Raw genomic sequence first — 23,087 nt, 5'->3', positions numbered from 1 at the left:
ACAAACTGTCTGGTTATTAATAATAACCAACAAGGTTCACCTGTCCTTAAACAAATTATTTTGCCCAACTATAAACAGTTTAGTTATCTATCTAATTAGATACTAAAACTGGATTCACAATAATTTGGGGAAACAGTATACTTTGGTTTGAATTTAACACACGAAGAACGCCTCCCCAGACGCAGTTCACTCAAGTGGTAATCTCTGTTAAAAGCACTCCACGGAGAAACATGCAGGAGAGATTTAATGAAAAGAAGCATTGCATATCATTTGTGTTGTTTTGTTTAATGTTGTCTTTTCCCTTTTTTAATAGCAAAATAGCCATAGTTAATAATTGTGATTATTTTGCTTGGTTTTAAACATAGAGTCCCTACGATATATAAATGAGCCTCTGTGACTAAAATAGTGGGAGTCACATCCCTGAATTGGCAATAAGAGAAACAGTAAGAGCTGTCCTCCCATTTCCTGTTTCTCTAAACTAAATATTTTAGGGGTTTTTTTAAATAAAATTACTTGGCATGATTTAAAATTACCCCTCTCTACCCCACAAATCTGAAAACCCTTACACATGGCAGGTCTATGAGCTTAAAATGTCACCTGCTATATTGTGTATGTGTGTGTATATATATATATATGATATTTGTTTTCATATTTTTTCTTTTATCTTCTTGAAACTTCAACAGAAAAGTAAATTTAAAGGCTCTTTTACCCCAAGAACAAACAATGTGTTTCTTGATAAGAAAATGACGGAGGAAGAATGATCTCGAGTAGAGAAGGCTGACATTTTTCTGTTCTGAATTCGTTTTGGAAATAATTTTTTTCTAAACAAAAATTGTGAAGTTTTCCAGTTCTATGAAAAAAACAAAATTGGGTGTGGTTTTTTTTTCATTTCTTTCAAAAATGTTCACTGAATACACTGACCATTTCCAGGCACCTCTAATTCTGAGTTTAGTGTAGCTGGACTGGGTCTCACAAGATCTGGATTCAGTTCCCAGCTTTGCCTCAGATTTCCTGTGTGACCATGGGCAAGTCACTTACTTCTCTGCGCCTCAGTTCTCCATTTGAAAAACAGGGATATTAATACTTACTTTCTCCTTCTACACTTCGGGAAAGGGACGGTCTCTTACTATGTTTGTACAGTGCTTATCACAGTAGGGCTCTCATCCCAAACAATAATAAAGTTAAAAAAGAAAATCAGTTTTATTAATTTGTGGGCAACCCAATGCATCTGTTATGCAGGGGGGAAATCCAAATGGAAGCAGACTTCAATGTCAAAGCTTCAAATAGCTTCAAATAGCAAAAAACTATGACAAATATATCTTGAGTGTCCTTCTAACTAATCTTTATTACCACTACAGTCTAAGTGTAAGTTACTGTTGAGATATGCGTGTATGTCTCAAATACAGATAAGAGAACAACAGACTTATTTATATACTTTGTGGATTAGAGATTCTCTTCTGAGTATAGATAACCATGAATCTATACTATAAATCGTGTCTCACTGAGGAAAGAAGTACTAGAGAAGAAAAACTCAAATGTTTAGACATATGGAGATTAGCATGAATGTTGGAGATGTTTCATCTGTGCTAACCTGACGGGCAAAGTCTCTCTTTGTTGTTTACTTTAGAAATGGCTAATTGCTCTAGGATAAATGCACAGTACTGCAGTGCAGATATAATAATATGTGCTTGCTTCAATACTCCAGTTCCACAGCTAGCTTTCCAATAAAATCTAATCAGAATTAATACTATAGTTCTTGGCTTAAAATTAATCCTTGTATATCTAAACAAAAGTTCCAAAAGATTTTTCAGGACCCACTTCGCCATGATGCATATACACACATTTTGCCAAATAATATTAGCTCAAGGGGAAGATGGGGAGAATTTCTCTATTTATGTTTTTTAAAATTTGCAAATATATGTAAAATTGTATATATTTTTCTGCATTCCTCTACTCCACCTTGTCTATGTTGCTTATCTTCATAGGCTCCATTCCTGCAAGGAGAACCACGTGGGTGCAATGGGACGCCTTGTGGGACCAGGGTTCTGGCCACACAGTTCTCACTGCACGATCAAGGCCTTGGATTGTAAGGCAGGGATCCTATCTCCCTGTGTGTTTGCACAACACTTAACTCAATGGGGTCCTGAGAGGAGTGGTCTCTTTGGGTGCTATAATATAAATAGTAATTCATTTGTCTTTATTTTTCTGATGTGTAAGATGGATCTGCTACACCATCTTTAGGGGCATTTACAAACATTAAAACACCACACGTGCTTATTAAGAACTAAACTAGGCAGTAGGGAGAGGCCCACACTGCATCCTCTGATTCAGGGGTTGGCAACCTTTCAGAAGTGGTGTGCCGAGTCTTCATTTATTCACTCTAATCTAAGGTTTCACGTGCCAGTAATACATTTTAACGTTTTTAGAAGGTCTCTAATATATAACTAAACTATTGTTGTATGTAAAGTAAATAAGGTTTTTAAAATGTTTAAGAAACTTCATTTAAAATTAAATTAAAATGCAGAGCCCCCCGGACCGGTGGCCAGCACCCAGGCAGTGTGCGTGCCACTGAAAATCAGCTTGTGTGCCGCCTTTGGCACGCGTGCCATAGGTTGCATACCCCTGCTCTGATTCAACCTCCTGTGTGTGTTTGAGGATGTCTGAAATGGATCCAGATCTGAAGTTTGCAATGTGAGCTCATAATTGGACAAGGCTCAGAATATTTTCAAACTTGGGAAAAGTTCCAGATCCAGACTTCATGGCATGGACCCTTCTCTAGTTAAAGAGTTGATATGAGCCTATACAAGAACCCCAGATCCAAAAGGCCCCTGAATTTTGGGGGCTTGAAATCCAGTCCTGAATCCACCTCCACATTTCCTGATTCCAAATGTCACCACTGGGGACTCTCTTTCTCTCTCTCTTTCCCTTTGCAAAGCTCAAGGAAACCTTTATCTAGAGAAATTGTTTTCCCAAAATCAATACTTCAATTTTGTTTTACTGCTATATGTACAATCTGTTCCAGCAACCTAATATTCACAAGCAACCTCACAATAGCAAACTAGAAACATGATGGAGGGAAAACTACATTGCTTAGGAAAGCTAGATCAGTTCCAAGCTTTGAAGGGGTTATTCTGAACAGTAAGATAAAATATTTAAAAAATTCTGAACAGTGCTTTGACAATGTATTTTTTTAAAGATGAACAATGACCATAAACAAAATATCCCTGGACAGGCATACCGTATTCAAGCAGCATGCACAAATCCTAGAGCAATGAAAACAAATACCAAACCTAAGTAACTTCCCTCTCTGAGTGGTATGTGTTCGAGAAGTGCACCCCAGCTGATTAATTGGATAAAATTGAAAAAAGGTTTCACAGTGCAATGCATGTAAATAAAGGAGCAAAGAGGTGACTGGGGAAACAAACAGTCACAAATGGAAATTACATGCTGTGCAAAAGATAAAACAATTAACTTAAAGAATTTGTAAGCTAAGCTAATAGCCTTCAAGAATCAAAATGCATGTAAGCAAAAGGAAAAGTGCTTATTTGCTGCACTTTATTTTAAGGAGCCTACCAGCCACATTTTCAAACACAGGTGCCTAAAGATAGGTGCCTCAGCACAAACATAGGTACCTATCTATATGGCCTGATTTTTAGAGGTTATGAAGCTCCAATTGACTTCAGCTAGTCTCTGATATTCACATGACTAACATGAATTTAGGTGCCTAACAGACATCAAAGTTTCAAAATTTGGCCCCAATAAATTTTTTATCATATTTGCAGCAGGGGAGATTTTTAAAGGCATAAATGGTGTTTAGATGCCTAACGCCCACTGACATGCAGTGGGAAATAGGCACTTACCCACCATTTGTGCTATTGAAAACTTCCCCCAGCATCTTCATTGTTGTTAATGTGAAATTAAATCAATATTTGCTCTGACTCAGGCAGAGAGAAAACCAACAGACCAAGCAAGGGGAATGAGAGTTATGAAAATTAACTCCTGGTAAACAGAGAACACATTTTTGTTCGATAACTTTCAAAATATTAGACATAATGGGAAAATTCTGTGCTCCCTTAAACTGGTGTAACCCAATTAAGTCAAAGCTGAGAGCAAACTTTGGCCCAATGTGTATAGTACATCTACACACACACACACAGTACACATTCCCTAGCCAAGATTTTTAAAAACATAGGAGCCTAAAGCTCCAAAATTCATGTTTGGGCACCAAGTAAGTAACCTGATTTTCAAACATGCTTCCTGCTGGGTGCTCCACACCTTTGAAAAATCAGGTCACTTAGGCTTTGTCTACGCTAGCACTTTTGAAAAAACCACATCCCTGACCGACATAAGTTTCACCAACAAAAGCGTAGTGGACATCTCCCGCCGACATAGCTACCACTGCTCATTAGGGATGGTTTAATTATGCTGGCAGGAGAGCTCTCTCCTGCCAGCATAGAGCGGCTAAACGGGAGACCTTACAGCAGTGTAGCTGGAGCCGTACAGCTGTGCCGCTGTAAGGTCTGTAGTGTAGACAAAGCCTTATTTAGGACTGGAAGGAAAGATGTAGGAGCCTGATTTTAGGCACCTCTTTTTGCAATTTTTGGGAATGGTGCATTCTTCTTAGATACTCATTATAGCTGTGAGGCCACCCCCTGAATATGGGAAGCCTGCAGTTACTTAAAGTTAGGCACAGATGCTGAATAGCTGTGCTCTCTTTCCAATAAATAACAGCCCCCATCTACCCTGCCCATCAAACTGAGTTTGAGAACTGTTATTAAAGATGGTCTGGCTACACCAGTTTCTACCTGGTCTGATGCTCCCTGATTCTTTGGGGGAAGCTCAAGCTAGTATCACCACAAAGCTCTCAGTTAGCTCAAAGCAGCACTTACTCCACAGCACACAACACTAGCAAATGGGCAATAATCATCGCGCTAGCTGTTCCTGGAGTAATGAGGCCCCCATAACATGGGGAAGAGGGGATGCCTGCAGCAGCAAGTTTGACAGCATTATGTGAACTGTACATATGCAATCTGTTTCTTTCCTGAGTGGCATGGCCGGCAGTTTTGCAAGTTGTTGCAAGGGCATACAAAGCCATTAATTATTTCTGGAATCCTGAAGCATTAATTCCCATGTGAACAGCTGTAGGATGCTTTGGCCTTATCTTGTGATAACACACAATGCAACAAGTTTCGCCTCTGTGCTGTCAGAGAAGTGCACATATCCCCCCTCACTGCATCCCAGGAGGGAAACAGTGTTTGTTGTGAAGTACAAACTGCACAAAAGCTGGCTTGGGATATTATAAGCCCTGAAGCACAATGCTACAGGTTATGTTAGTATAAACACATTGCTCCCAACAGAAAATAAAATGCTTATTTGGTGTTTCAAACAATGCATATGAGGTTAAGGATGATTTACAACCTCAGTGAACAGCCCTGTTTCTAAGAAAGAAAATACTGGAGAAAAAAATAAAATAAATAAACAAACTACTTTACTTCTTTTTAAACAATTAACCTCTGTTGAGTATCTCCCTCTTTTCTCTACATTTCCTTATGCTTCCTTCAGTAGAAGAAAGTTATGCTTAAAGTAAGCCCCAACTTTTGAAAATTGCCCCCATAACGCCATGAAAGAAACTAATGCTGCATCAGTCTGGCACTTACAAACAAAGGGCCCAATCCTGCAAACCTTACTCATCAGCATAGTCTTTACTCACTTGACTTCATTGGACTGCAGGCATGAGCAAGGACAAGTCACATAAGTAAGAGCTGGCAGGATCTGGCCCATATGGCCAAATTCTGGTCCCCATTAAGCTTGTGTAAATTTGAGTATTTCCATTGAAGTCAATGGAGTTATTCCAAATTTGCACCAGAGTACTGTAACTAAGCAGATTGGGCCCTGAAAATCAGGGTGGAGATGGAGAGCAATTTAAAATTGAAGGAAAGTAAGAATATTGAAGAAGTTTACGGATACAATTTGAGGCACATTTGGGCATTGTAAAAAACAAAACAAACCCAAAAAACAGAACAAGGTCATTTCAACTAACCTTGTTGCAAGAAGACTAAAGAAGACCCTGGGCTGCAATGTCACCTCTGACCATGTCTCCTGGTTTCAGCATTCATTAAAGAATCACCTATTTTCGGTGACTGCATCATATATACTAATAGATAAGAAACCTTAAAGACGGGGTGAGTGGTGACCCTATCTTTGAGCTTGCCTACACAGGCAATTTATTTTGTATTAAGGTAGGTGTACATTTAAAGCAGGATAACTATTCTTGATTAACACTATACGTGCATGCTCTTATTCCAGAATAAGAGTGCCTTATTCTGAATTATCAATTTATTTCCAAAGTGGATTAAACTAAATCAGAATAAAGCGCTCTTATTCCAGAATCGGAGTTTCCACAGATGAAGTTAACCAGGAATAATTAATCAGGAATAACTCCACATGTAGGCAAGCCCTTTGATTCACTACATTTAAGTCATTCTTTGTATATTTTCCATCAACCAAGGGCTAGGATGTGCTCTAAGCTGTTTTGTTTTTATGTGTAAAAGTTTTTCAGGTTCAATGAAAACTTAAATTTGGGGGAGAAAAACTAGGGGAGCAGGAAAATCATGCCATTAAAGAGGGCCTACAAAGGTAAAATGAATGATGAGTCCACCTGAGAGGTATGTGCTCAGTGCCACCCTCATGAGATCAGGGACAAGTAGCTTACAACAAAAGTTTTAACTTTTAAAAAGTTTTGCATCCCCTCAGAGATACATTGGTACTTCTGGTTCATTGAAGATATCCTGGAGTTCATCAATCAGTGACAGCGCAGGTAACCAGAAGTCTTACTGAACAGCTTCAGTGACCCAGAAATATGAGTAGATTTCAAGAAGAGGAATAATAATAATTTTTTCCTTGATAGTTAGAAGTTATTCCTGTGCTGAAAACCTCCAGCGTCAGTCTAGCAGAGCATTCATCATGTAAAATGGGTTGATTTTGTTTCCATCTTATCTCTGGAACTACTTATGGGCCAAATTGTGACTCATTTTTATGGAAGCACATGGGTAAATGGAGAATGTCTAAGGGCAATGCACAATTTCATGACTGCACAGCTCACCTTTCAGAACACAGGCTACTGGCTAAATGCCAGAATTTGGCCCCATGTAAGCAAGACAACCAGGATTTCCGCCTTTTTAACCCCTCCTAACTCACTCAAAATAAAGTAACTGCCATGAAACACATTTTGCAGATGGATCAGCTGTGGCATTTGGCTAGTGCACACTGGTGCTGGAAGTTCAGCAAGTGGTCTTGTTTTTGCTTTATGTGCATTTGTGTGCAAAACTGAATAGTTTCACTGCAAATTTGATCCTAGAGCCAAATGATGTCATTTTTACCAGTATCACCTTAATTTGCAAAAACTTACCCAAAGTCAAAATCATAGATGTGACCTGGGATCATTTCAAGAGCAAAAGGTCACCCTTTCCTCATCATTCCATGGCAAAAGAAGGTCTCTGGCTGTGGAAACAGCCTGTTGTGAGAGGTTTCTGTTGTACCCTTTGGTGAGCTGGATTAATTCCTCTTTTTACCATGGTTACATGGTTAGGTGTGTCTAATTATTTCTTTCCTTGGAAGCTGGACTAGTCATTATGTTCACAGTACTCAGAAAGGGAAGTTAGATAAAAACTAAAATACTCTTGTTGGAAGGTTGCAACGTAACCTTGCTTTATTTCTTACAATTCAGAACAGCAGTACGCAAGAACCTGAAAAGAGGCTGCTCCCTAAGGCAGGGAGGCACAATTCACCCCACCTTGCTTTAAGTTGGCTCTTTCCAGACTGACCCTGATCATGCAGACTTCCCTACACAGCCTCCTAGCACCCCCCTCCCCGCCAACACACTCTTAAAGTGATAGCTTGCCTTTCCAACACAGTCATCTTGTTGGGGTTTGCCTCAAACTTTTCCTAAAATGAACAGGCAGTTTCCACAGTCGGAGACTGTGACATTTTGCTCTGAACATCTATTCATGATGACAAAAGAGTGACCTTTTCCGCCTGAATTGAGATAGGGGAGTAATTCTACTCGCCCAAGTGCTACTCAAAGTGGCCTTTGAGTGGTTGCTCATCCACTTTAGATTGGATTTTGAAGCACCCTCAACGATCATGCCTTTTTTGAGCTTTAAACTGGGCCTTGCATTCATCTATTTAAAAAACTGAGACAATAGCCAAGCCAATACTGAACAAGACTTAGTCCCGTGACTGTCTTACTTCTTCCACTATACGAGGTCTTTAACCCCTAACCCTTACAGTGAAAGAATTCTCCTCTGGTACTTGGTTATAGAGGTACTGGATTTTGTGGTACATATACCTGCTCCATGCCAGCCAAAACAACTGAAGAGTGACTCAGGATCTAGGGGTGGAGGAAATGAGAAGCCTGGATCATGTACCAAGCTTGTGTGGGATGATTAATGGATTAACTGTTTCTCTCTTTGAGCAGTAACCGTGGAGATTATTCACCAATATCATGCTGTTTCAGGTTACCTTTTATATATGTTACCAAATGCCTCAGGCCCCAGATAGACATTGCTGATTCATTAGCAGCATGTGATACATGACAATTCATTGGAGAGAGTGTGAGGTGGGAGAGCCAGGACTTTAGAGAGACTACAGAATAATTAAGGAATATGTATTTCCCTTATCACCTTCCTCCTTTTATCTCTCCTTTGTCTCATGTTTTTCTCTATTTCCTTTTCTTTTTTACAGTAGAGCATGAAGCATACTTTTATCTTGGTGAGATTTTAGAAACTGTTAGAGGAGATTACTAGGTCTTTGGAAACTTTAGTAAACCTTAAACTAGACTATGATACTGTTGTGAGTTTAAGCAAATAAGTTGATCTCTTAGAGAACAGCACAACAGAAACTGTTTAGAAAAGTCATTTAAGCTAACACTTGACATGGCAAAGATATCTGATATATCTGTTATGGAAGCTGAAGAGGTGCTAAAGTACAGGAGAATGCTTCTGTCTGCAAACCTGAGAGCAAAAGACAATTGCCCAGTCAATTGAAAAACTTTCTTTACTGCCTCATTCATGTCAGGGGCTATATATGGATCCTCACTTACTCGATTGACTTAATTGCCCAGATCTGTGGATCCATGCCCAGTAGTCTCCTTTTTACATTCCTTTTGTCAATAACAGAGTGGCAGCCACTTGTTTCATTTTCAAAACCCAAAATTAGCTAAAGCGGAACACTTGTCCCATGCAGCTGCACTCATAAAAGAGCAATACATTTAAATGTCTCTATAGTTCTGTATGTTTTAAATGAACGAAAGCCTCTGCAAGCAGCTTTTCCCGACGTTATCATAATTTCCCCCCGTTTCTTCTCACCATGACAACATTTGCTCATGATGTGACTATCTGCACATCCGCATTGGGTAACGAGTCAAATCCTCTAAGCAATCCAAGATCTATTTCTAGGCGAGGTCTTTTTGTCAAAATGGAGTTTATTTTTCATTCCATATTGTACAGTCATTATGAGGGATTTTTCACATTTCCCTTTATTTTAAATCTCAACTATAGATTTCAGAGCAAATCTGAGCTAATGATCACAGCACCCCTCTGAGATATGTAAGTACCATTTTGTGGGTGGCAAGCCAAGACAAAGAGGTTGTATTTTTCTCTCTCACCGCAGAGCCAGTCTGCTGCTTTAGCTACTAGAAATACTCTATCACTGACAACAAGTCCTGCCCCAAAAACATTAAAACTCCCACTGAATCATCAAGGTTACTGCATAAGGTAGCCATAAATATCTGTGTATGCCAAGGACTTAATAAGGATGTGACTAGCCCATCTCCTGACATGTTCACTTTGCAGAGTACTGACAGTGTTGTGACACACAAGCCAGGCTGTTTGGTGTTATTGATCTACATCACCATAGCAAGAATCAGCATTTTTACTGATGCCCCACAAAACTGATATTGTTCTGTTTAGTCCTGTTGACTAAAGGACAGTTCACTGAATGCCACTGAATGCCACCAACTTTCCTAATGGCGTTGTTTAGTGATAGACCAGGGTGCAGGGTTTGTTATATGTATTGCACACTGTCTAGCCAGCGACTAAATTGGTTGGAAATATTCTGATGGAATGTTTGGGATTTTTTTGGTTGGAAAATGCTGATGTGTCCAAAGCAAAACAGCCGTCGACTGCATTGAAAATTCATTTACAAAACACAGACCTGAGCATTCTGATAAAACTGTAATGCAATGAATTACTTTTCATTTCAATTTTTAAACATTTTACATTTACAATAGAAAATAAAGTCAAAATCTAAATGAAACAGTTTGATCAAGCCAAATAAAATTTTACTTGTTTTTTGTTTTGCTTTGTTGTTTTCATTCCATTCTGAGATGAATTTTTTTTTTTTAAACAACAGAATTTACCACAAGACAGAAAATCTGGTTCCCAAATGGCTCTCCCAGCAACCCTCAAACAGGCCCAATCTCTTTCACCACAACATCCAGCGTATCCCGCAAGCAGCTACAGTAGATAGTTGAGTAAAGATTCATAGATTCATAGATTCTAGGACTGGAAGGGACCTCGAGAGGTCATCGAGTCCAGTCCCCTGCCCGCATGGCAGGACCAAATACTGTCTAGACCATCCCTGATAGACATTTATCTAACCTACTCTTAAATATCTCCGGAGATGGAGATTCCACAACCTCCCTAGGCAATTTATTCCAGTGTTTAACCACCCTGACAGTTAGGAACTTTTTCCTAATGTCCAACCTAGACCTCCCTTGCTGCAGTTTAAGCCCAATTCTTCTTGTTCTATCCTTAGAGGCTAAGGTGAACAAGTTTTCTCCCTCCTCCTTATGACACCCTTTTAGATACCTGAAAACTGCTATCATGTCCCCTCATGATGCAACAGACTAAGCAGTGCAACAGGACATAGAAAGGCCAATCACCCTGGCCTCTCTTCTGAGGTCACAAAGGGCCCTGGCTGCAGCAGGACTGTTATGGTTCTGCTGTATGGAAAGATGTGCACTAAAATGGAGAAAGGCAGGGAGGGGAATTTATTTGAGGTTGGGCAGGAGGCTGAATCTCTCACTAGCTACAGAGTTCTGCATTGTGGTGGCCTCACTGTGCATAGCCACAGAGAGGGTTTTGGATACAGGTAAAGACGGGGGCTCCATAATTACAGAGATTGTCTGGCTATGATCTACTGCAGGGGTCAGCAACCTTTCAGAAGTGCTGTGCCAAGTCTTCATTTATTCACTCTAATTTAAGGTTTCGCGTGCCAGTAATACATTTTAACGTTTTTAGAAGGTCTCTTTCTGTAAGTCTATAATATATAACTAAACTATTGTTGTATGTAAAGTAAATAAGGTTTTTAAAATGTTTAAGAAGCTTCATTTAAAATTAAATTAAAATGCAGAGCCCCCCGGACCGGTGGCCAGAACCCAGGCAGTGTGAGTGCCACTGAAAATCAGCTTGCGTGCCGCCTTTGGCACGCGTGCCATAGGTTGCCTACCCCTGATCTACTGTGTAAATGGGATTGCAATCTGAATACAAGCTACTGGAGCTCTGAGGTTGCAGTACAGGCCACAGAGTAATTTTATTACCACTCAGAGGCTTTGAAGATTGGGCTGAAGATTCCCTTCTGGGCACAGACCATGATAGTAATTAGCATCAGGCACAGCTTGGAAATGATATAAATAATTACATGCAAAAAAAGACCCCAAACAACCCAGGTTAAAAGATGTTAAGGTTGCAAGGTCAAGCACTCTAATTTAGTAAATACCAGAATTAAGGTTGAAATGAAGATCACAGAAACAAGTAGGTTTTCATTCATATGTTCCATCACTTGAGGAATATGGTTTGAAATGCTGTTATGACATATATTCATATCATGCTGGGAAGGGAAAGAACGTAATGAGTGACAATCATTGTATGGGAAGGGGCTATACAGAGCTTTCATCTCTCTCTCTCACACACACACTCTTAAATTATGTGCCTACATTATTTTGTTATTAATCATTCATCCACGTTACTGCATTTTAACACCTTTTTTCACCTTTGACCAACATCATAGCAGAGCTGGATTTCTAGGGAATCACATTTAATGCTTCATTCAACACACCTCTAGCAAAAATTGAGCACAAGCTCATGTGCTCTCTCTGTGCTGTCTTCCTCACTTCTTCCAGATATCTAGTACTTCAGTTTCTCACCACAGAACTGTACTTGCAGCTAGAAAAATGAATATGAACTTCTTAACTAACCTGGATCCTAATTTTTTTTTCCCTGCAGAATATTAGGATGAAATTCTGCTGGCATTATTCACATGAGCAGTCTCACTGAAGTCAAAGATATTATTTGCAAGACTCAAGACGTTAGGATTTGTCCAAAACATTGTACATGTTCTCATTGGTGAGTTTTAGTTTAAGGGATAAAATATTCAAGATAGTGTGTGGGGAATTAGCCTTTGTCATTATCGTACCTACAGGACCAGAATGTGCATAATACTTCTTGATTAATTAACAACTTTGTGTTTTTTTTCATTTTTCAAATCAGATGTAATATAAATGTAACTAAACATACATTTTGCAAGACTAAATAAAGGCGCAAATACACACAGACATTGTATCTAAAAATCCAGTGCCTCAGTTTCCCCATCTGTAAAATGGGATTAATGATAACTCCTTTGTGAGGTCTCTGAAGATGACCCATGGTGGTAGTGATTACATACATATTACATGTAATATAAAAACATATTGGGCTAGAGCCTCAGCAGATATAAATAGGTACAGCTCTATTTTGAGATCTATGGATGAAAAATGATATAAAAAAGAGTTTATATTTATTGTGGGCCAGATCCCAAGGTGCTGTTGAAGTCAATTTATATCAACCGAGGATCTCTCCTAATATGTTATATTATATGTAATCACTACCACCATGAGTCATATGCAGAGATTGAAACCTTGGACCTTCAGCACCAAAAGAACAGATTTCTACTGCTTGACCTACAAGAGTAACTCCATTAACTGAAAGCTATATTAGGCTCATCTTCTCGGTGAGCCAGCCACCAGAGAAGGGGCACATCACACTTAGTGAGTGTGTTACAACCTCCTCCTGTCAGGGGAAGCTCATCTCAAATGTTTAAGGTCCACAGGAATTCATATTCTCATGCAAGAGTCACTCTGTAAACACTTATAAATGTAGGTTCAAATTTTGCCCTGGCATAATTGGGCATAACTCCAACTGAAGTCAAGCTGGAATACTATATATAATAATTTAAACCTACTTACCAAGGCCCAGGCATGAAACTCTTAGTCCAGATTTCCCAAGATTTCTAGAACAAACAAGAAAATGATTTGAAGAGAGTAGTATCAGATCCCATCGGAACACACGCAATATTTCAAGAAGGAAAATAGCAGACTGAGAATACTGATATCTAGTTTTGTTTAAACAAATTGCTTTCCAGCAGAAAGGCTATGTTCTCACCTCGAACATCAATTCATGTCCCCATAAAAATAAAACTAAATTCTTGGCTGGGATAATATTAGAAATGTGGTCATTTTGGAACGGGGAGTCTTCTGCCCAGGTGGATTTAGACTGGTTTGTAAAACAGCTTACCAGATGGATGATGAAGTGTGTGAAACTATTTTAACTTCCCACTACTGCTTTACATTGAAAGTTGTTTTTTCCTATTCTATCCATGTTAGTGTTGCTGAAATGGAGCAAAAACAGTGGTTTGGTTAATGACAGCTGTACTGTGACCCCTAAAGCTCTCCCACGGTATTTTCTCTCTCTCAATTTAAAGATGGTACAAATTATAATTTAGAGCAGGTATTAGTTAACAAAGTTTAATATAACACTATGCCAAAAATTTTAAACTTGGGTGCCCTACAGATAGGTTCAAGTGAAAGTCAGAAGGAACTTTGGGGATAAGCTCGGGGTACAATTTCGGGTCTGCTTTGTCTCTGTGGAAGATCATATAAGGCAGGTCCGCCATAAGGGCCCTGAGCTTACTCACCCTCTGGCCGAAGGTGATAGCCTGTTGTGGCCACCATGGTGCTATTAAGATCCCTGTTGCCTTATCCAACTTGATCTTTCAAAGCAGGGGTGGCCAACCTGAGCCTGAGAAGGAGCCAGAATTTACTAATGGACATTGCCAAAGAGCCACAGTAATACGTCAGCAGCCTCACCGATCAGCTACCCCTCCCCACCCCCACTGCACCCACCGGCAGCCCTGCCACTCAGCGCCTCCCCCTCCCTCCCCACACCTCCCAATCAGCTGTTTCATGGTGTGCAGGTGGCGAGGGGGCGAGGGGGGGGGGAGGAGCGAGGGCACGGCAGGCTCAGGGGAGGGGGCAGGGCCTGTGGCAGAGTCAGGGGTTGACCAGTGAACACCCCCTGGCACATTGGAAAGTTGGCGCCTGTAGCTCCAGCCCCAGAGTCGGTGCCTGTACAAGGAGCCGCATATTAACTTCTGAAGAGTCTCATGTGGCTCCGGAGCCACAGGTTGGCCACCCCTGTTTCAGAGGATGTGAAGCAGGAGGGGGATGGGAGGGAAGGCATACAGCAAGAGGTCTGACTATTGCACTAGGAAGTTGTGCCCCTGAGCATTTCAAAAGCAATAAGCAGGGCACTTCCCATTTCCTTGGGTTGAAAAGAGGTTCCAGGAGGGAAATCCCCACTGACAAAATATCCACTGGATCACTGATGAGTGGAGCTCCCACTCATAATCCCCATTATAATGCCTGTTGAGGCTGCCCGCTAGGGAGTTAATTACCCCTTGTAGGCGCACTGCAGAGAGGATTATCTGATGCTGGATGCACCACTTCAAGAGCTGGATCACTTCCCTGCGGTGTGGGGGCAGACCTCACTCTCCCCCTGTGTGTTTATATAATGAACAGTGGTCATACTGTCCAGCTTGACCTGGACATGAGTGGACCGCATGAAAGGCTGGAATCTCTTGCACACTTTGTGAGCTGTCCAAAGCTCGAGAATGGAAGGTGCTGGTGCTGGCTCTGGCCAACGAGGCAAAGACTGGGGGGAGGGTCCCAGATCAGACAGGTGCCTCATGGAGAGCTCCATTAGATGCCCATGCAGTCTAAACTCCAGAGACTGGCCAGTGTGAGGGGGGAAGGAGCAGCAGATCTCATGTTTCAATGGAATGTGTGATTCCCTGACGCAATACAGGCAGCTTTCTCTGTGGATCACTCACCAGGAAGACCCAAGGGGAGGCCAGGCAGGACTGGAAGCATTTTAAATGACCCAAATGGTGGGAGAACAACAGGTGGGGACTCCCTCAATCCCCGCCAACTATCTTTAAGCAAACTACTAACTATCTACTAAAATGAATAAACTGATTACAATATGCTACGGGTAGAAGAGCTAAAGCTGGAAGCTACGGACACAAGAATTCCATCCCAGACTGGGAGTGCTAGAAAGCAACATGAGGGGTGGTCAGTCCAGGCCACCCCTTCTGCCCTTGCTTGAGAGCACAAGGAGGTGAAGGGTGCGGGCACAGAGCAATGGACGCTGCTATTGAAAAATTTCTGGTCCTGGGTACACAGAACGCATATGTATCCACTGTAGGACCAGCACTCAAAGAAGAACCACACTTTTCACAGTGATCACTAACAGTGTGTTCTTCAATTTCTGGGTGCCTGACTTGAGACCCTGCGGTCTCATTTACAGAAGCAGTGAGCTCTCACAGCTGAAGTCAATGCGAGCTGTGCTTTGAACATATAAAGTGCTGTATAATGCTAAATACTCTCAAAAATCAGATCCTTAGTGTCTGTAATTGGACACCTAAAGTTAGTGGACACTTTTGATTTTAATCTCCATGCCTCGGCTCTGCATCTGTAAAATGGGGATAATACAACCCTCTCATCTACCAGGGATATTGTGAAAATAAATTCATTAATGATTGTAAAGCATAGAGCTGATTGAAAATTTTCTGAAAGAGTTTTCTGTGGGAAAATGCTGATTCAATAGCATTGATATCTTCCTCAGGATTTTTTCCAAAATGGAAAATATTTCATATAGAGAGAATTTCTGTTTTCCAGACAGCTCTAGTGAAGCACTTCAGTATTATACTGATGAGCAGCACTGAAAAGCACATGAAGAAATTAATAATTCTGTATTCAGAATAGGGTTTGAATAGAGTGCTGTAAATAAGGCATTGGCCACACATTGAACAATGAGGAGAAAACAAAATAGTGAATAACTGCTCATTAAGGCTACATCTACACTTGCGATGGCATATAGAGAACATATGCTACATGCCCCCCAAGCAGGGGTATAAATAGCAGTGTAGATGGTGAGGCACTGCTTAGGTGAGTAAAGACATGCCTGAACCCTGTAGGTATATACCCTACATGGCTCTCTACATGCCCAAGCAGTGCCTTCCCCATCTACACCACTATTTTTAGCAGTGTAGCATTCGACTGCCTGCCCACTGCCGGAGTCTTTCCCTGGTCTGGCAGCGGGAGGCAGCAGGGAAAGATTCCAGCAGTGGGGAAAGGCTCTAATGGAGGGAGGTGGACGAGAAAGGGCTCTGGCAGCTTCTCCACTGCCTCCTCCCTGACAGTAGGGTGACCAGATGTCCCAATTTTATAGGGACAGTCCCGATTTTTGGGTCTTTTTCTTATATAGGCTCCTATTATCCCCCACCCCCTGTCCCGTTTTTTCACATTTACTGTCTGGTCACCCTACCTGACAGAGCCTTTCACTGCCGCGTGTAGGTACACACTGTACCGTGGATGCAGCCTGCTTTTCCCTGGGCATGTAGCTACATGTATCCTACACACCACCACCAATGTAGACAAGACTTAAGTAAGCATAAACCATCCTGCGCACTGAATGAGGCAGGAGTCCTCCTGTGGGAAAAACAGTATGTGATCATGTAATTAAAGATTGTTAATGCATGCATACCAGAAGGTCGAATTAAAGTTTTGCAGGCAACCATAATTTTGGCATTTCCTAACTTCTGAGTTTGACTACCAACCTTAATCATGTTCTTTTAACACAGACATGTATATATAAATTACACATAAAAACCTGTGTCTATAATCACATAAGGAAATATGTATTAGTACATAAGAAACATTGTATTATTAAAATGATGACATGTCACATTGCTTAAGTCTGACAAATTGCACATCTAGTATCTCTAATCTTTCATACCCAGAACATCGTTTTGAGAAATTATATTTTGTAGTGGGAATAAAAATAAAAATGGCTATATTTAGATCTGTGTAACATTTAATATTCTGTGTGATTCTGAGTTACACATCCATGTTTCTTGTGATTTCAGTATCATTTAGTATTCATTGTAGTAACACTGATTAATGTATTTGCGTTACTCATAACCGAGTGTCTTCATTTTTCATATTCACCTTCACACTTGTCAAAATATCCATATCCATAACAATTAAAGTAAACTACATGATCAATAGAGGATTGTGTCACAAGAAATCAAAACAAGTATATTTATTCAACTAACCAATAAAGCCCAGATTTTGAAGAGCAATGGAAGAGTGCAGTTTTATCTGTAGTAGGGTGTGGGTTTACACACAGTGAGATGACATACTAGAAAGACAATAACCTTAACAGGACTGTAGACAAGAAAATTATCTGTGAGGCCAAGAAATATGCCACATTAAACCCTTACCCTGATTTGAAACGATCAGCATAGTCCACAACACCCTTTTAATTATACCCTCCTGCGTTAATCTGTAAATTCTGAACTGTATCCATGGTTGTTGTTTTTTTGGTTGCCAAGGTTAAGGTATAATTTTGTTAACCATGTACCTATCTTTTACTCAAGAGCCCTTCAAGAGCTGAAGCCTTTGAACAATGACTGTGAGTTATGCAGCTGTTAGTGAGCTATTTAAAGTAAAACAGGCTGAACAGCCTCCTCACTTGCTTACAGCAAAGTTTAGTTTCTATGGGTCAAAGCCTCAAGTCTATACTCGGGCCCTGGTCACTGCTTTCTTCAGGAAACTCCATGTGTGTACAGCTATGCATGTGTGGGGGATCACCTCCAAATTATTTGACTGGGATTGCAGGCTTTGCTCTGTTGTAGAAGAAGCAAGGGGGTCAGCCCCACCCCAGACCCTCTACAAGACCCACATGGAATGAATGGTTGGCATGAGGAAGAGTGTTTGGAGTGAAGAGAAAAAGATAATGAGCATAAACACTATCAAAGCAGTTCTGTTGCTCAAGTGAATATTAGTGACACTTGTTCAGTGCTGGAAAAACTCCTGCACTTCAATAAAAATGCATGTGTCGCTGCTGAGAACTAACAGGAGTGACACCAGCACATGTCAAAAAATGGTACTGTCAGCTTTTGTAGGAGCATTTTTTGACTCTAAAAAGGTTGCCAAAAAAGTGTCCTGGAAATAAGGTCACCTTAATTTTGGCAAAAAGTTTGTCACCAACTACGTAAGAGTTATTGGACAGCATGATGGAAACTCCTCCTTTCCTCTCTTAGGAACAACTCAGAGGTACTGATCCTGAAAATCCTTTTTCAGGTAAGTAAGCAGGGTTAGGGCCCTCATTTTGCATCATTTAGGCTGGGGAAAAGATAGAAACTGTAGGGCTAAGAATGATCGTATGTTTACAAATACTTTATTTCAAAACAAACTGTACATGGCAAAAGTCTTTTTTTATTTTCTTTAGTATCTAGACCGGAATGCTTGTTATCTTAAAAATGAAGGATGGAAGTTTTATAGCTTGATGAGTTTCACCGACTGATGACAGTGACTTTCATTTAAAACTCAGCACCTTGGAAGACAAGGCAACACTGCCAAGTATGCACAGGGTTGCCAGGTGTTTGGTTGGCGGCGCAGCAGGGCTAAGGCAGGCTCCCTGCCTGCTGTGGCTCTGCGTGGCTCCCAGAAGCAGCGGCATGTCCCCCCTCCAGCTCCTATGCGTAGGGGCAGCCAGGGAGTTCCGCATGCTGCCCCCACCCCAAGCGCCGGTTCCGCAGCTCCCATTGGCCAGGAACAGTAGCCAATGGGAACTACGGGGGCAGTGCCTGTGGACGGGGCCATGCGTCCGCATAGCAGTCAGAGAGGGGACATGCCGCTGCTTCTGGGAGCTGTTTGAGGTAAGCGCCACCCGGAGCCTGCACCCCTGCCCCCCTGCCATGCCCCAACCCCCTGCCCTGGCCCTGATCCCCCTCCTGCACCCCAAACCCCTGATTCCCAGCCCCACACCAGAGCTCGCACCCCTAGCTAGAGCCCTCACCCCTACCCCATGCCCCAACCCCTTGCCCCAGCCCTGATCCCCCCCCCCCCACGCTCTGAACCCTCAGCCCCAGCCCGGAGCTCCCTCCCGCACCCTGAACCCCTAATTTCTGGCCCCACCCTGGAACCTGCATCCCCTGGAGAATCTTCCTACACCCCAAAACTGCTCATCCCCAGCCCCACCCCAGAGTCGGCACCCCCAGATGGAGCCCTCTCACCCCCCCACCCCAACCACCTGCCCAGCCCTGATCCCCCTCCTCCCCTCCAAACCCTCAGCCCCAGCCCAGAGCCCCCTCCTGCACCCTAACTGCTCCACCCCAGAACCTGCACCCCCAGCCCAGAGCCCATACCCTCTCCCACACCCCTCATCCCCAACCGCACCCAGAGTCTGCATCCCCAGCCAGAGCCCTCAACCCCCCCCCCCCCGCACACCAACCACCTATCCCAGCCCGTACCCTCTCCCACACCCCTCATCCCCAACCCCACCCCAGAGTCTGCACCCCCAGCCAGAGCCCTCAACCCCACTCCCCCCCCCCACACCAACCACCTATCCCAGCCCAGAGCTCATTTCTGGCCTCACCCTGGAAACCGCACCTCCAGTCCACAGCCCATACCGCCTCCTGCATCCCAACCCACTGCCCCAGCCTGGAGCCCCCTCCTGAACTTCAAACCCCTCAGCCCCAGCCCAGAACCCCCTCCTTCACCCCAAATCCCTCATTTCTGGCCCCACCCCCAAGCCTGCATCCCCAGCTGGAGCCCAATGCCGCAACCCAACCCCCTGAGCCAGCCGGGTGAAAATGAGTGAGGGAGGGAGGGTGGGGAGAGTGAGTGCAGGGCCAGCGCAACCCATTACGCGACCTAGGTGGTCGCCTAGACGCTAACATGTGGGGGGCGGCGACCACGGCGGCCGGATCTTCAGCCGCCCAGGTTGTCGGCGGTATTTCGGGGGCGGGACCTTCGGCCACCTCTGTCGGGGGCGGTATTTCGGGGGCGGGACCTTCCGCCGCCTAGGGCGGCAAAAAAGCTGGCGGCGCTCCTGAGTGAGTGACAGAGGGAAGGGGGGTTGAAGTGAGTGGGGCAGGGCCTCAGAGAAGGGGTGGGGCAGGGCAAGGGTGTTCACATTTGTGCAAGTAGAAAGTTGGCAACCCTAAACACAGTGAGGTCCGTTATTATCCTTTATAGCACTGACTCATGCAGTTTTCAAAAGCAAAATACAAAAATAAAGGTCCTGGTGATCACTCTGATTTTGTTTTACCTTGCGCAGGGCTCAAAAATTGCAACTCCAAGGGCTGCATCGGTGGGTTGCCGGGAGCCCAAGGTATGGAGCCAAGTTGGAATATCTATTTACGCATAATAGTTGCCATTAAAAACCCTGCATTGCAAACTATTAGCACACAAACTCAGGCCTCTTCACTTCCGGAGAGAGGACAGCTCTGGAAGAGATTTCAGTGTGCTGCAGGCCAGAGTTTGAGAGCTGCTAGTGTACATGAATTCTCCAACTTAGAAAACTTCTAAAGGATAGAAGATTTGTATTTGCACTAATTTTCTAGATTAGGAGGCTGCACGCCACCAGGAAGAAGCTACCCAGGGATTTCACCCTCTTGGAGCATAGAGGAAACACACAGATCACCAGTGGAACAGCGAACAAACATGGCCCTCCAGCAGGTTGAAGGAAGTAGTACTGCAGGAAGAGGACCAGAATGAGGAGACATAGGCATAAATAAATTAAGAGGGACTGTTGAAGACTTTAAAGGAGGTTTGGGACTATTTTGCAGTGAACGGGGAAAGATTTATTTCTTCTCACTTGTACTGAGGTGATATCACAAATATATCTAAAGCCATCTGGTCTTGAGATGGCAGAGTTGTCCTTTCATCAAATCACTACAGGCCTTCCCAACACAGGGGAAGCCAGAGATTTAAGAACAGAGGTTTATTGGACAGTCACCATGAAAAAAGAGAGGAAAGAAACCTAGAAGGGTAGGATAATTGAGATAAACTTTGTACATACAGTAATGTAACTGGGATTTTCATCTGCAATTAGAATAGATTTTTTAAGTGGATTAAAACCCAAAGGAAAAAGGAAACAAATGTGGTCTTTCCATTCATGCCCTGTGAAAAATTTAAGAAACCGAAACCAGGAAACAAACTGGGTGCTCTTCTTTTACTGAGTGGCAGACTAGGCCTTCACAACCCCACCTTGTTTTGTTACTTCTTACTGGACATCTATGAGATTTGATCTTGGAATTAACTCCCTGCCTAATGATATCCAGGTAGGGCCGTTCCCTTTTATTTGTAATTCACCAGAACATTCCGTATTGCTGCCATTTGTTTTGGCAGCAAATCCATTCTGTGTTTTGCTTGTCAATGAACATAATTTATTTCTTTATTTAATTGGCATTTTCATGACTAGATAAGTGGAGCACTGCCTAACCTGGTCTTCTGCCAATAGTTACCACAAAGATGTCCCATGTGCACTGATATGTTGGATAGACAGAATCGCCACTTTGGACATCTCACTTCAGAAACTACTCAGCTGCAACCAATCAAGATCATCCGACATTGCAACATACCTGACACTGCATCTAGAGATTAGTCAATGAATTAAGTACATAACCTGTCAGAGGGCAATCAAACAATCTTGGCACTCAACAAAAGCATCCTGATGGTTATAACTGTGCATTATCTTGCTAGACAGTGGATTCTGTATCTTCTCAGCAGAAAGTCACCTTTCCAGACAGAATTGAGAGTACGATAAGGAACTTTGTTGTTCCTGGAATTGGATGGGAGATGATTTTGGGGGAAATCATGGGGAAAGGAAAATACCACTTGTGACGAAGTGGGGGATTTTCTTGTTTTTGGTGGGGTTTCAATGGTTTGCATGCGGAGGAGGTGGGACTCAATTTCCCTGGGTGTTACTGGTTTAACGAGGTGAGGGGAGAGGGAGTTTGTTGTTACAGAGGACTGGAGAGGGAACTTGGGATCCCAGCCAATGGCCTGGAGGATAGATACCCCAGTGACCGGTGACCTGAGACCCCGACCCGGAGAGTTGCAGCCGGTTCTGACCAGTGGGAGAACAATGGGCTGCAGAGTGAGGACCCAGTGACCTAATCAGCCGGTTCCAGCCAGAGGACAGAAGCAAGGAGAGGAGGCCTCAGTTTACGACCCTGTTTACCTGGGGAGAAGACAATGGACAGAGGCGGGGCTTGGGGCGGGGCTTGGGGCCGGGGATCTCAGATGCCCAGCTGGGAAGCAGGGGGGCTCGGGGCTGGAGACGGGGAGCAGGCAGAGCCCACCTGGATGCAGAGAGACTGGGATGTGCTTGGCTGAGGGAGGCCAGGCCTGAGGCCCTGAGAGTTTCCTGTGCTGTGTTCAACTCTCAATAAACCCTCCTGTTTTACGCTGGCTGGGAGTCACTCTGGTCTAGAAAACAGGGTTGCATCAGCCCCTTCGGGGGTGGAGGCCCGGGGGGTCCAGAGCGAGTGGACTCCCTGAGGGGGCCCACGGCGAGAGACAGACGTTCTAAGGCTCAGAGAGGTGCGGCTCCAGGAGGTGGTGGGGCCTGACCCCGAGAGAGAGTGGACCCCCGAGAAGGGCTGTCTCACTGAAAGGGGCTCCCTCCACGGACCACACGGGGCCACGAGTGGGCACGATCTGTGAGTCCGTGACACCACTATGCGGCCCAGAGCCCGCATATTTTTCCACAAAGAGACTTTGAAAATCTTTCATCTCCTTTATTTGTATTTTTTCTTTTGTCACTGCTTGTTTTAGGTGAGGACCAAGTTTAAATGTAATTTATCATGCGCTGGGTTAATTTAACACTGTAATTACCCATAGCCCACTAGGAACCAAA

General features: G+C 43.1%; 1 protein-coding gene across 5 annotated transcripts in view; it reads right to left on the bottom strand.

Annotated features, from left to right (window-relative positions):
- Window positions 1-23,087, bottom strand: part of KCNAB1 (potassium voltage-gated channel subfamily A regulatory beta subunit 1) — a 246,092-nt gene that overhangs the window by 74,542 nt on the left and 148,463 nt on the right. For all 5 annotated transcript variants that reach the window (XM_065410541.1, XM_065410545.1, XM_065410542.1 and 2 more), the window contains exon 2: window positions 13,283-13,326. In XM_065410541.1, coding sequence (XP_065266613.1) covers window positions 13,283-13,326 — 44 coding nt within the window. The remainder of the gene's footprint in view (window positions 1-13,282; window positions 13,327-23,087) is intronic.

Source organism: Emys orbicularis, chromosome 9 (genome assembly GCF_028017835.1).
Source record: "Emys orbicularis isolate rEmyOrb1 chromosome 9, rEmyOrb1.hap1, whole genome shotgun sequence".
Classification (NCBI taxonomy): domain Eukaryota; kingdom Metazoa; phylum Chordata; order Testudines; family Emydidae; genus Emys; species Emys orbicularis.
The sequence above is the reverse complement of the archived record's forward strand: the minus strand, read 5'-3'. Positions and strand labels throughout refer to the sequence as shown.